The 14736-nt window shown below is 43.1% G+C and overlaps 1 protein-coding gene and 1 non-coding gene across 4 annotated transcripts in view; both read right to left on the bottom strand.

Moving 5' to 3' along the window:
• Positions 1-14736, bottom strand: part of MYOF (myoferlin) — a 155493-nt gene that overhangs the window by 48604 nt on the left and 92153 nt on the right. For all 3 annotated transcript variants that reach the window (XM_060034462.1, XM_060034460.1, XM_060034461.1), the window contains 6 exons: positions 12897-13089; positions 11569-11724; positions 8104-8235; positions 5111-5274; positions 2643-2757; positions 1065-1170 (listed from right to left, as the gene is read on the bottom strand). In XM_060034462.1, coding sequence (XP_059890445.1) covers positions 1065-1170; positions 2643-2757; positions 5111-5274; positions 8104-8235; positions 11569-11724; positions 12897-13089 — 866 coding nt within the window. The remainder of the gene's footprint in view (positions 1-1064; positions 1171-2642; positions 2758-5110; positions 5275-8103; positions 8236-11568; positions 11725-12896; positions 13090-14736) is intronic.
• Positions 14409-14481, bottom strand: TRNAW-CCA (transfer RNA tryptophan (anticodon CCA)). Its single transcript has one exon. It is a non-coding gene; the product is annotated as a tRNA-Trp (tRNA).

Below are 14736 nucleotides of genomic sequence, written 5' to 3'. Positions count from 1 at the left end.
CAAAATAATGCATGCAAAGCACTAGGACCATGATTAGCATATAGTTTGCACTCAAAAAACATTAACTATTATTAAAAGGCCTGGTGGTGCATCAAGATCATCAAGAAACTTATAATCTATTTGAAACCTTCCTTATCAATGCTAGTTCTTTCGTGTGTACTATTCCCTCTTGTAAGAAATTTAAAAGTCAAATTTTCTCTCTTGATAATTCTAAATGTTCTAGTTCGTTTAACTTTAGATTACTATTTGTAGAAAAGGATAAATATTGGACTTCCCTGGTGGCGCAGTGGTTAAGAATCTGCCTGCCAATGCAGGGGACATGGGTTCGAGCCCCGGTCTGGGAAGATCCCACATGCTGCAGAGCAACTAAGTCCGTGCGCCACAACTACTGACTGAGCCTGCGCTCTAGAGCCTGCGAGCCACAACTACTGAGCCCGCATGCCACAACTACTGAAGCTCGTGAGCCTGGAGCCCGTGTTCCACAACAAGAGAAGCCACGGCAATGAGAAGCCTGCGCACTGCAACAAAGAGTAGCCCCCGCTCACAGCAACTAGAGAAAGCCCACGCGCAGCAATGAAGACCCAACGCAGCCAAAATAAATAAATAAAGTTTAAAAAGAAAAGGATAAATATCATTACCAGAAGCTATGTCAATAATCTGCATTACTGCTGAGTAGGGTGACTTTTAAGGCATTTTGCAGTTCTTCTTTCTGAGCTAGGGGGCCCCTGACTGTGATGTTCCCAGGGAGGGTATGTCATGGTTAGACTAGAGAAGCTCCAAACTCCAGTCCCCTCCCAAATTCTCATTGGATCCCCGACATCTCAAAGTCCAGCCACCTGGCATCCCGTTACTTTGTATCTTTCATTCTTGACAGCCCCCCACCCTGCACCTGTCCAAGTACTTGCTTGTCCTTCAGATTTTGCGTCTGAATAGTCACAGGAAACACCACCCGACCTGGTCATCTTAGGCAAAGGGGCGTGAGACTCCTCCCTCCCAAGGAAACTTGACTTTAACCAAGGCATTGCTGGAGAGCCCCTGGTCAGGTAATAGGTCTGAAATGTTACCTCTCTCATCCACTGCACGATTAATGTCATAGACCCATGCATCATCTTCCCATTCCCAACCTGGAGGGCAAGTGAGCTCGCTGGGTGATGCTGTTTTATCACCGTTCTTAAAAAAAAAAAAGAAGAGAAAGAAGCCATAGTGTGTTAAATAAGATGCAAAGGTGAGATAGAATTCCTCACACTTAACTATAGACTCACTCATTTCAATACCATCGTACACATCAACCTTTCTCAGAAAAAGCCGTAATCTTTATTTATACACAATTGCTAAACAATAACTAGATTTTTAAAGAATACTTTCTGCTTCCACTATTAGGGAATATGTTATGTTAAACCACGGGAAATTGTTTTTGTAGGTCAAAAATGATCAAATGTAAGCTATTTCATATGGTTCAACTTAATATGAAATGACGCAACTCTTTATGAGGGGTTATACTGCAGAGAACCCATCAGAGATGGATAAAGCATGAAAAACACATGTCTTCAAGAATGGGGTAATGCTACAGGAGGTTGTAGATGCTAATCATGTAAGACTGAGCAAAGTTTACTTGAAATATTGACTTAAGTTCTGCATTAAAACTGACAGAGTTATGAAAAAAGTTCATAGTAAAGGAAATAAACGAGGTCCGTAAACATAGAAAAATAGTCAGCTTCACTTTAAGAGTGTGAAAACTGAAATAACAACAGGATACCATCTATTCATGTACTGACAAAGATGTTAAAGTGGGAGGGTGAGTGTCTAGAAAAACAGCCCCCTATGCTATTGCTAGAAATATCAATTTGTACAACCTCTTTGAAAGTAGTTTGCCAATATTTGTCAAAATTTCATATGCATTGAAACCTTGACCAAGCCAACAGATGCCTCTCCTACAAAGTTTCATAAGTGAATAAGAATGTATGTATAAGGATGTTCATTGTCACATTGTTTATAAAAAACAAAGACTGGGGGGAAAACCCCTAAATATCCAAAAGGAGAGGATTAGTTAAATAAATTATAGAGGGGTACATATAATAAAACACTCTGTAGGAATTGTTTAAATGGCTCATAGATCTATATGTATTGATATCAAAAGATGTCCAAGATATATTACGTGCAAAATACAGAACTGTGCATACAACACAATTCTATTCAGGTGGGGGAAAAAAGAAGCTATATATTTGTATAGGAACAGAAGACTGCTATCAGTGGTTCAGTGGTTATCTCTGGGGGTGGGGGTGCGATATGGATCAGGGAGAAGAATTACCTTTAATTTCCTTTTATGCTGTTTGACTATTCTAAAGACATGAGCATTCAATTTGTTATGATTTTAAAAACTAGTTCCATAATAAATATAGTAAAAAAAATTTCACAACCCAGACTTTACCATGTACCAACATCTAGTTAAATAGGTCTCATGTCTTTCCTATAGGAATTAATTACAGATGCGCTTTGGAGGCTCCAGTTATAAAGGGAAGGCTTTAGGACATGAGATGGAGCAGAAGAGACCGGGCAGCCCCGCCTTGTGGTTGGTGATGCAGCGATGGTTTCTCCGAGCTCACGCAGGAGCGCTTATCCCCCAGAGCTGGAGCTGCACTCACCGCATCTGTGTAGGTGTCCTCTGCTGGCTTCCACTCGCCCCGGGGGTAGCGACTCTCGTTCTGATACAATTCATCTGTGAACTCTGTGTGACCCGCATCCGCCTCGGTCAGCAAGCTGAGGGACAGGAGGCTCATGTTACCAAAGGAGAAACATTACCAAAGGTGGTCACCGACCACCCCATCTATTTCCAATGGTGGGGAGACATCTATACCCTGGGGGTGGCCCCGGTTCCCTCCTCACCCTACCCCTTTGGGTTCTGCACTCCAAACTCTTCTTTGCACTAACAGCTTTTGACATTCCTTTGAAGAGGGGCCGCTGAAACAATGAGCCCTAAATTACAGAGAACTTCTCAAATCAGCAGAGTTGCTCCTGCCCAGTAATTAGGGTGGGGACTGGGTAAACAGCATTGTGGGCAGCTTCTTCTAGGGACCAGGCTTCTGTTTCTGTGTCAGGTCAGGGCCATTCAGCATTTTCTCAGCAAGACTCTTGGCTAACAGTTCAAAAGGATAAAGAGTCATCTTCCCTCTTTCCACCTATTTTAAAAAATGGAATGGAGACGGTCTCCTGGGGCCTAGTGTGGAAACTTTTACTCATGGCTTGCTTGGTCTACGTAACACAAACTGAAGGGAGGAGTTTACATTTTCTGGATAGTTCCTAGGTAGGGATGACAGCCAAACCAGGTCATTTAAGACTCCAAAGTCCATTTGGGCACTTGAGAAATCCATACTGACTCCCTGCCATGCCAATTTTCCTCTTGGATTTGGAACTACTTTGACAACCCAGAGAAGAAAGTACAGAGGGTCCAACTTCGACTTAAGTCTTCTGCCAGGTATCCACTCAAGTGAGGTTTCTTTTTTCCTTTTACTGTCTCTACATCTTTCCCCTGCTGTATCCTCCCCTAGAATCAAGCACTGGAAAGAAATCAGAAAACAGAAAGTTCCCACCCTTTGTATCGATTGGGCTTGTCCATCACTTCTCTGGGCCCCAGAGAAGGAGAACAGAACTGGCTGCCACCTCTGGGGTCCCATCCAGCTCCGACAGGCTCTGACCTGCTTTTCCAGTACCAATTCCCCTGGCCTTTCCCTGTCCTCACTAACCTTCCTTCCTTCTTTCCAATTCAAATCCCATTTCCCTTCCGCTCACCAGCAACCCCAACTCCAACCAAAGCAAGCTGTCATGGGTTAAAAGCAATCATGTTCAGACACTGGGTCTTAACAGACCAGACCCAGCACACTTCTTTCCCTCCTTCCCTAATCCTGTGTCATTATGGGAAACAAATGTGGACAGAGAGAGCAAACTCCAGTTTAAGGTCTTAAAATCCAATTTCACAAGCTTGTTTCCTCCAAACACAAGTACACTGTCCCGAGCTGGAGAAAAGAAGGCATTCTGGTTCCAGTGCTTTTGGCAACACATAGAAACAAGGCTTTGGTTTCCTCCAGACTCCAGGGGACACATGCTTGCCCCCTGTACTGTTTCTTTCTTCCTGTTTAATAATAGCCTTTGACATATAATTCACATACCATACAATTCATCCACTTAAATTATGCCCTCTGCTGTTTCCTGCAGACATTGCAGCGTAACAGTTGAGAGCTGGTTTTGGTGCCCAGGCTAGATTTGGGTTCTAGCCCTGTCTACACCACTCACCCACAGTCTGTGTGCCTTTGGACAAGTGACTTAATCCCTCTAAGGTCTCAGTTTCATCTGTAAGGTGGAGATACTGTTTTTTGTTGGGAGATAATTCTTTGTGAGTCTAAACACAGGCTCCATGACCTTTGTTACAGACTATCTTCTCAAGGATGTTTATATGAGGAACAACCTCAGAAGACATAGTGTTTCTCTCCAGAGCAAAGGGCCAGCATGCTCACTACCTACCCATTATAAAGGATTCAGGAGCCCTAATCTCAGGGTTCCTTTCCTATTATACAATCCACTTCACATGCAAGTGTCACCTGGCCCTCTTTGTGTCGCCCTGTGGGAATTGGGGCTTGGGGAACAGGAGCAAATGTTGATACTCTGGTACTACTATTTGCTGTGGGCAATAGAGTCCTTTGTCTCTGCTTTAGGAGTCTTGTGTCTCCTGCCAACATCCACGAAACTGTGGCAGGTGACCTTGCTAGCTTGCAAGTAGGATAAAAATCTCAGACTCTTCATGATTTTTGACACTACCTATCTTGCAGGACTGCAATCCAGATTCAGTAAGATAATGCATATGTTTAGCCCACTGCTTCACACATTCCCATGTAATGAGTTCTCAATAATGTTAGTACCAGGTGCTTTTTATACTTTTTTCTTTTATTATGGGACATTGACGACATGTCTCAAGTTTCTGTGAGTTTCTGTGGACTTACTTCTGCTCAGTGGGTGTGACGTAAATATGATCAAGAATGACGATGGAGAAGATTCACTTAGCAATTTCTAAGGAAAGACTTCATTACCATCCTTTTTTCTCAGAAAATGAAAAACTTACCTTTTTTCAGGATCAACTATCCAGTCTCCTTCCCATTGCCAGCCTTTTGGAGGCAAAAAGAATTCCCTCTTGAGTTTTATTTTTCCCGTGACATCAGAAAATTTATGACGACCCACTAATCCAGAAGTGCCCCATTTTCCAAACATAAGAGCTTGATTTTCATACTATTAAAAAGAAATTGGAGAAACATCATCAGGGAGCAAGAAATAAAGCCAACACATAAATTTTCAAGTCCATCTAGGACCTAGGCTAAACAATGAGGAAATGGAAAAGCTTTATATTCAGAAGGTATGGGCCTAAGTTGCCCTGTTGCTGATTATGCAACTTCGGTAAATCATTCATCTTTCTGAGACTCAGTGTTCTCATCTGTAAACTGAGGATAATACTACCTTTCTCATAGGGTTGTTCTGAAGTTCAAATGTACAAATGATTGTGAAAGTGCTTTGTCAACACTGATATATCATGCTAGTTGTTTCTACCATTTTTTTCAATGGCTCCAAATAGTGCTCCGAACCTAATCTTTTAGATACCTACAAAAGTCCTCAATTTATGAACATGTAGTCTTCTAAAACTTTATTTATAAGTCTGCTGCCGAGAACTTGGGCACATTTCCCCACAGAAACAATATTATAATTAATGGTACATTTCCTGGGCAGCACAAAGGACCCATCTGAAACATGAAGGTCCTTTAGCACCCAGCTTTTATGTGGCCTAAAAATTCTGAACCTTCATCCCCTCTGGAGTATGGTGAGTAGACCAAGACCTTTCTGGAAGCAGGTTTTGTGGCAATGGCAGACCCAGGTTTACAGGGCATTCCTTTCTAAGACAGAATTTATAAAATCTACAAAGGTCTGTTTTTCACTATGTCAACCATAAAGAGGGTTGAGGTTTGCCAGTGGTGAGAGTCTCTGTTTGGGTCCAAGCTGATATCTTTGTTTGTCTGCTGATGAGCTCACTGAGAAGACGATTTGCATAAGCAGCAGGGGAGTTTTTGGCTGAAGGATGATGGAAGAAGTTTGGGCAGGGGCCTGATGAGGAAACTGGAGGTCTCTGAGGTGCTTCACGTGTGCTAATGGTCCCGCCCCACAGCTGCTAGTTAAAGGCCTCAAAGCCACATGAGGCTCCCACCTCCACTGCTGCTGCTGCCCTCTTGTGCATGCAAGGTCCTCACCTGGATGATACTACGGCCATGCTGGCTTCCGAGTAGAAGTGGCAGGAACTGCTCCTCCACTCTGTGTCCTTGTCACTTGGAAACCAAAGAAGCCATGCATGTGCCCCCAAGTCTCACAGCCTAAAGCTCAGAGCAATATGTAAGACGGCACTAGTGAGACCTCCAGAAATTTGGCGGGGGGGAAATTTTTGTGGAGAACTGAGGTCTGGTATTAGCCCAGGAAGGCAACAACCAGTGAAATTTCCATTACTGTCATTAACGTGCCCCTTCTGGTACTCAGAGGCTGTTAGAATTTGGAGAAACTAGAGTCACGCAAAACAACTAAAATGGGTGGATCATTTCTACACCTGTTGAAACTAGAGTTCACTCTATGCAAGGAAGGATCTGGAAGTGGGAAACAGAGGAAGGGTTGTTCCTTGCTCAGTGCTAGCTTCTCTGGGCCCCAGCCACAGAGCTGTAGGGCAGGTGGATGCCAAGAAATCCCACAGGAGGGCAGGAGCAAGCCCCTCCCACATGTGCCCTGATGCCCCCTCCACAGCACCCAGATGACCGACCATCAACATCTGTGACTCAGGGCCTCCCCTGAGGCCTCCAGCCCACCCTCTATTTCTCTCCAGTCGCACTTCAAAGCTTGCATCCTAAGGACTTTGTGTGTGTTTCCCATGGGTTTCACTGCTTTTCACAGTGGACCGCAATGCCCCGTATCCACCCACATTGCAGGTGCTAATCCCTAACTCAGCTACAGAATCACAGTCCTCGGGGTGGAATTCTTTTTAACAAGACACCCGGTTTTATTATTGTGATAGATTTTGAGATCCTTGAGGACCGGGCTTGGCTGCTTCATCATCTTCAGCCTCTGCCTCTGTGCCCGCCATAAAGCCACCACTCCCTAAAAGCTTGGATGGGTGGATGGGTGGATGGATGAATTCTGCCACCATTTATTTACTTAATAAATATTTATAGGAGCCTACTATGTGCCAGGCACTGTTAAATTAAAAAAAGCAAAACTAAAAGATGGCCATGGGTTTTCTTGCCCAGTAAGCACATCAGAACCACAGTCCTAAACCAGTGGTCAGGCATCGTGGTGGGCAGCAGAAACACAATTACAAATTAGCTAGAATGAAGACAGTCTTCTCCGCAATTATTTGAGCATGAAGGCCTATCTGTAAAAGAATGGAGCTCGTCTGAAAATTGTCAGAAGAGACCCACTGAATATATCTAATAAATTTACAACAATAAGTACTTTCAGTAAAAAAAAATCCAACTAATGCCACTTTTCGCTGTAAAAGTTTGTGAAAATTATTTTCATTGGTTTAACTCTAATGAGATTTCTAATTAGCCAAATGGATTTTTAACTCAGTGAAGGATTTACAAATTATCTCTATTGTTTTTCAAGTATCCAGGCAGCATTTTCTTTGCCCTTGGGCAAACCCTTCTGAGGCTTCCCCAACTGAGGATTGAGTCTTCTGTGGTTTAAAGACTCCAGACACTTTGCTGTAGAGTAGAAATTAACACAATATTGTAAACCAACTATATTTTCAATTAAAAAAAAAAAACACTCCAGACCCCAAGCACGCTTCTCAAGGTTGGCACCTCTCAAGCGTCCTCACTCCTGGGTTGCTTGTGTGTGAATCACTCTGGGGTGTCCCAATGTAGACCTCCAGTCAATCTTTCCCTACCCACTTCGTTAAGGGCCCTGGAATGTGGGGTTTTAGGTAGCGATTATGGTGGTGGCTGGTTTGACATCTGAATATTTTCCCTTAGGATGAAAAGTAAAGTACTCCCACACAAAGAGGAAAAGAGTGATGTCATTAGATGTTACCATTTCAGCAAAGACGGTGAATGTTCCTTCTGCGAAGCTATTGAACTTCTTCTCAACAGCACTTAAGCCCAGCCAGATGTTCACGCGCAACTCCACAGGCACCTTTGGTCCATTGTTTTTTTCCTGTGGGTACTGTGAGATGCACAATAACATGACCTGTTATGCTGGGCACAGTACAGGCTGTGCATTAAGCTCAAAACAAAAGTAGACTGAACATCTAATCACTGTTTTCAGCAGTCTAACTTTGTTTGTGCAGTTAAAATATTTCCAAATGACCCTTCTGCAAAGATTAAAATAACAAGTAAAGCAGGAACCCCTGGGTGTCCCTGAGACCTTTTCAGGAGGCTCACAAGGTCAAACTATTTTCCTAATCATACTAGGATGTTACTTGCTTTTTTCACTGTATTGACATTTGCACTGATGGTGCAAAAGCAATGGTGGATAAAACTCCAAGCACTGTAGCAGGAATCAAGACAGTAACACCGAACTGCACTGGTAGTAACAGTTTTCTTCATCACTCTCAGTGAAGAAAACAAAATGCCAGTTTTACTTATTAATTACTTTGATAAAGCAGTAAAAACGGCTAATCCTAAATCGTGATCCCTGAACACGTCTTTTTAATATTTTGTGTGATGAAATTCTGCTGCATATTAGTGTATATTCTGAGAAAAAAACTTATGCAATTGAGCTGTGAACTGAACTAGCCTTTTTTTTTTTTTGTGGTACGCGGGCCTCTCACTGTTGTGGCCTCTCCCGTCACAGAGCACAGGCTCCGGACGCGCAGGCTCAGCAGCCATGGCTCACGGGCCCAGCCGCTCCGCGGCATGTGGGATCCTCCCGGACCATGGCACGAACCTGTGTCCCCTGCATTGGCAGGTGGACTCTCAACCACTGCACCACCAGGGAAGCCCTTTTTTTTTTAATAGAATACCTTTTCTTCCTGAAACAGTGATTGGCTGACAAATATGGTTATTCATACTTGGATATATGAGGCAGACATTTTCTTGAAAATAAACAAAGTGAGCCTGTCATTTCAAGGATAATAGGTGACTGTATTTTGTTGCAATGATAAAATTCAAGGTTTCAAGTTAAAATTAGAATTTTGGAAAATTTGTTTCTGTCTCGGTGGGTGAGCTCGATAACATCCCAATACATAAGGGCTTTTCTTGTAAGTGATATCAGTGAATGTGATTTTTATTTATTTATTTATTTTTGGCTGCTTTGGGTCTTCATTGCTGTGCGCGGGTTTTTCTCTAGGTGCAGTGAGTGGGGGCTACTCTGTTGTGGTGCGTGGGCTTCTCATTGCGGTGGCTTCTCTTGTTGCGGAGCACAGGCTCTAGGTGTGCGGGCTTCAGTAGTTGTGGCATGCAGGCTCAGTAGTTGTGGCTCAAGGGCTTAGTTGCTCTGTGGTATGTGGGATCTTCCCGGACCAGGGCTTGAACCCATGTCCCCTGCATTGGCAGGCGGATTCTTAACCACTGTGCCACCAAGGAAGTCCCAATGAATGTGATTTTTAAAAATACTGTATGATGAAATGTGTCAACATTAGGAAGATTTGCATAACTCAGTGAATCAATACTTTCCAAATGAATGCTTAATGTTACAAAATCATGCATGGCTAAAAGAGCCATTCAAAGTACAAGATAGACCAATGGATTTTAAGGTAGCAGAGAATGAAAAGTTCACTGATACACGTCAGATTCCACACTGCAATTAACCTTTTAAAAGCTACCACTTGAGTTTGGTATTGTATCAAAGATGAGTACCCATAATTATCTGAAAACGTTATTAAAATACTCCTCCCTTTTCCAAATACATATCTGTGTGAGGCCAGATTCTCTTCATGTACTTCAACCAAGCAACCTAGTCCATTGGACGAAATGTAGAAGCAGTTTTGAGAATCCAGTTATATTTCTGTGAAGCCAGGTTTGCAAAAATGCAAAACAGTATCACTCTGCTCTCTGATTTTTAAAAGGAAATCATTATATTTTATAAAAATATATAGTTTATGTTAACCTATAATGGATTTATTGTTTATTTTAAAATATATTAATAAATAGTTTTTAATGTCAGTTTCAATTTCTATTACAGTAAATATTGATAGATGTAACCCACATACACAAATGCTTTCTGGGGTCTCCAATGGCTTTTTTAAGAGTGAAAGGGCCCCTAAGACCAACAAAAAACCCACTGAATTAAATAACTCCCTAAACTGGATAATGAGTATTAACAAAATCAATAAATACATACAACATTCTCTTAAAAGCATTTTGCTGTTTTATCCACTGAGTTCGGAAACCTAATGCAGAGAATACCACTGCAGGCTGGACCCTCAGGGCTGCATTTAGCAAAGAAACACTGTGGTTAGGGCTCCACCCAAATTCCTGACACTCACATCTTCTAGGACCACAGCTTGCAGGGCTGGGAGGCAGCCTGTGACTGGCCAAAGGGAAAAGAGGGAAGCAGAAGGGGAGCTTCACCTGCCAAAGGCCCTCTCTACAGAGCTCTCCCACCCCCTGTGAAGTTTTATTTATTAATCAGTTTGCTTCCACGCACTGCGGAGGTCAATTATAATTGTGGTTCTATCTTAAGTAAAATTTATTCCACCAAGAGACACTTGAAAGAAGATAATCATTCTGGTTCTATTTTCACCCTCTTGATTAAAGAGCAAAATATCTCCCTGTTTTAAGAGAACACTATCCCCTGACTGCTTTTTCTCCTTTTGAATTTTTTTCCTCTCCCTGAAATTCCAAGGAACTCGGCTGGAGTCTGGCAGGGAGAGGGATGAAAAACCTGCATCTGGCAACTATTTGGATCTCTTTGTTTCCATCCCCAAGCCCTCCTCTGGTTCTCCTTAGGCACATAAGAGAAGTTCTTAATCCAGGGTCCTGGGATGGATTTATGGGTTCTACAAAGGCCCTGAATTGGATGCAAAATATTGGATGCATCGGAGATGTGCATTCTTTTGGAAGAGAGGGCCAGTAGCTTTCATCAGGCTCTTAAAGGAGTCTAGGACTCCATAAAATGTCCAGAACCCCGGCCCTAAGATAGTAATTCTCAAATTTTTTCAATTTGAGGACCCATTTGGTTAGGGAATAGATTCCACAGACTATCTATATTACCTTCCCTTTTTTTTCTGCTTCCCAAACACTCACTAGAAAGGAAGAGAGGCATTGCTTCACATTAGACATCAGAAGTGGAAAATCATTCCAGAAAGCAAAGCGTTCACAATGCCACATTAATATTAGTGTCACAGAGACTTCTATGGAAGTGTCCTTGTTTGAAGCCAGCAGACCTCAGGCTACTTTGGGAATGACCACCCTAGAGGAAGGGCCAGAAAAGGCTGAAATGGATCGCAACTGCCCTATAGCCATTCAATGACATGCAAATAATATAAATCAGCCCTTCTTGGGAATATGGGTTTTGCACTTAAGTGTTTCACGTTACACAGTGACGAAGCCATACCTTCAGAAAGATGGTTTGGGTTTTCCCACAGTATTTCCCAGATGCGTTGTCCCCACTGGTGGAGTATAACACCTGGTGCGCGGGAATGCGTGCGTAGGCCAGTCTTTTCTCTCCCCGGATCATCCAGATGATGATGTCAGGCATGCTGTTCTGAGGCTGGTCATGTGAGTGGATGGAAAAGGAAGCAAAGCTATAGTTAGTCTAAGTGCAGAGACACCACAGACCCTGCAGGCTGGACCCTCAGGGCTCCATTTAGCAAAGAAACACTGTGGTTAGGGCTCTGCCCAAATTCCTGACTCTCACACCTTCCAGGACCACAGCTTGCAGGGCTGGGAGGCAGCCTGTGGCTGGCCAAAGGGAAAAGAGAGAAGCAGAAGGGGAGCTTCACCTGCCAAAGGCCCTCTCTACAGAGCTCTGAGAGGAATTTTGGAAAATACCCCCTTTTATCTCTCCCATCATTTGAAGAAAGCCATAGACAGCAGTCAAGGGGTTACAGGCTTCATGTATTTCATAGGACATAGAGCATCTCTACCTCACAATTTGATATTTTCCAAATATGAAATATTAACTTAGTTTTTCTAAACCTCTTTTATTCTGATTATAAAGGTGATATAAGTTTACTATAAAAAAACCTTTGAAAGTACCAAAGCAGAAAGTAAAAAATTTCCTGTAATCACATGTGTGTTTTTCAAATGTATTGCTATCCACAAATATATTACTACCCACCCTCCACCCCCCACCTTTGAAGGTCAGTAGGAAGGGTCTTCTACTCCCTTGTTCTTCCAACCCACAGAGGTCAATGGCAGCCAACATTTATCCAGCACTCACTGTGAGCCCCTCGCTGTGTGCCCCACACTGTGCTAAGGCCTCTACACTCTTCACCTTCTTTAATCTTCATAAAGCAATGCTGTGTTTTATCTCCATTTAATATACGGGGAACTGAGGCTTAGAAAGGTTGAGTACCTTGCCCAAGGTTAAACATGGTAGATCTGGGAATCAAAGCCAGGTCTTCCCAATCCCAAACAAAAGTACTACACAGATCTGCTACTATATCACTCTAACTGGAATATTCTGATTGTACCATGACACTGGTAATGATTTGTCCACTATGAAGACTTTTCTAGGACAACCAACTCAAAATTCTTCTTCTGCCCTGACCTCAATGATGCATCCATTAGCACCTCAGCCCAGTAATGCCTTGGGTTCACCATGCTTTCGATCTGCTCAATATGCAAGATAACGCGCTAGATTTTCCTACTACCATCTCTATCCCTGGTGCCCTTCTACAGAATCCCTCCTCCATGTCAAGTGTAGTTTAAAAGCCTTACCTCTTCAGTCAGTTGCATTAATTTATCGAGCCAGTCCTCGATTTCTGCCAATGTGGGCTTCACCTCTGTGGCCTCAGACCTCATCCTCACAGCTGCCTCGTGTATCTGGGAGAGAGCTCTGGATCGCAGCTTTTGGATGTGATTATCAAGAACTGTGACATTAGGTTTTCCTTCTATGAGAGGCAACGTGTATCTAAAAAAGGAAAAAGAACCAGAGAATATGCAGAAGAGCTCGCTAGGCTTCAGGACTGTCGAGTTCATTTACGGTTGGTTTCCATCTCACAAACCACATCCATTTCCTAATAGACTTCACAAAGTGTGACCAGGTTTAAGCTGAGGGTGAGTGTATGTAGCTTTAAGAGCAGACCTGCAAGACAGACTCTCCTAACTCTCATGGGGAATGCAGGGGGATGAAAATTCCAAAGCAATTCCTTGGGTTGGACCCAAGGCCCATGGAGTCACTGGGAAGAAGATGGAAACAGTAGCAGCAGTTGGGAGGAACTGGCCTTCCCTTCTTTTGCTTCCTATGATCACTGTACAGACCCACAAAATGAAGGAGAAGAATGGACATTAGAGATCATTTAGCGGAAGGCTTCTTAACCTAGGGTGCTTAGAGATCATTTAGCGGAAGGCCTCTTAACCTAGGGCCCATGCACCCCTAGGCAGTCTGCAGGTGGGCCTCTGGAGGTCTGTGAATCCCTGGAACTTATAAAGAAAAGGGTCTGTGTTGACACGCAGTGTGACATCATGATGAAGATGACATCATGATGAAGAACACAGGCTTTGGAGCTGACTATCTGGGTAAAAATCCTGGCTCCACCATTTACTAGTTCTGTGATCTTGACCAATTACTTAATCTCTTGTTTTCCTATCTTCAAATGTGGGAAAATAATAACTACTTTTTAGGGTTGTGGTGAGAAGTAAATGAATTAATATATGGGGAGCCTTTAGAGCAATGCCTATCGCATAGTAAAGTCTCAATGATGTTGCCATCATCATTGTCATCATCTCATCAGGTACTCAGAGGGGTCCACTACCTCCCAAAAACGTTAAGAACCACTTGTGTAGGTCAAGCTCCCACTAGAACAGCTGAGCTGGAGCCAGGATTAGACTTTTTCTGCCAGGGCCCCCCTCTCACAAGGGCTGCTGATGGGGTCACACGGTGAGGATGTCACCTATTCCAGGAAATTCTGCTCACACTGTTTCTACCTAGAATTTTCATTGGTTAGAATTTTACCCGGCTTTTTAAAAAATATTTATTTATTAACTTATTTGGCCACGCCAGGTCATAGTTGTGGCACTTGGGATCTTCGCTGCAGCATGCAGGATCTTTTTAGTTGCAGCATGCGGACTTCTCAGTTGCGGCATGCAGACTATTAGTGGCGCCATGCGGATTTCTTAGTTGTGGCATACGGACTTCTTAGTTGCGGCAAGTGGACTCCTAGTTGCGGCATGCGGGCTTCTTAGTTGTGGCATGGGGACTCTTAGTTGCGGCATGCATGTGGGATCTAGTTCCCTGACCAGGGATCGAACCTGGGCCCCTTGCATTGGGAGCAAGGAGTCTTACCCACTGGACCACCAGGGAAGAACCTTACCCAGCTTCTTAAATGAAGGAAATCCTAAATGACTTCCCTTAAACACAAATTTCCTAAAATTAAAAAGTGCCCAATTGGATTCTTCAAAAACCGATTATTCAAAAACAGTATAAATAGGTATCTCTTAAAATTAACAGGCATTTTCTACATGAAAAGTATTACCAAATGTCTTTGTTTGGTTGCATTGGTAATTATGGCAATGCATTGGAAGGGTTAAGTCCCTGAAATGATTCTTTGAGGCAAAA

This window comes from Delphinus delphis, chromosome 16, assembly GCF_949987515.2.
Source record: "Delphinus delphis chromosome 16, mDelDel1.2, whole genome shotgun sequence".
Taxonomy (NCBI): domain Eukaryota; kingdom Metazoa; phylum Chordata; class Mammalia; order Artiodactyla; family Delphinidae; genus Delphinus; species Delphinus delphis.
This window is presented reverse-complemented; position numbering and strand designations above follow the sequence as displayed.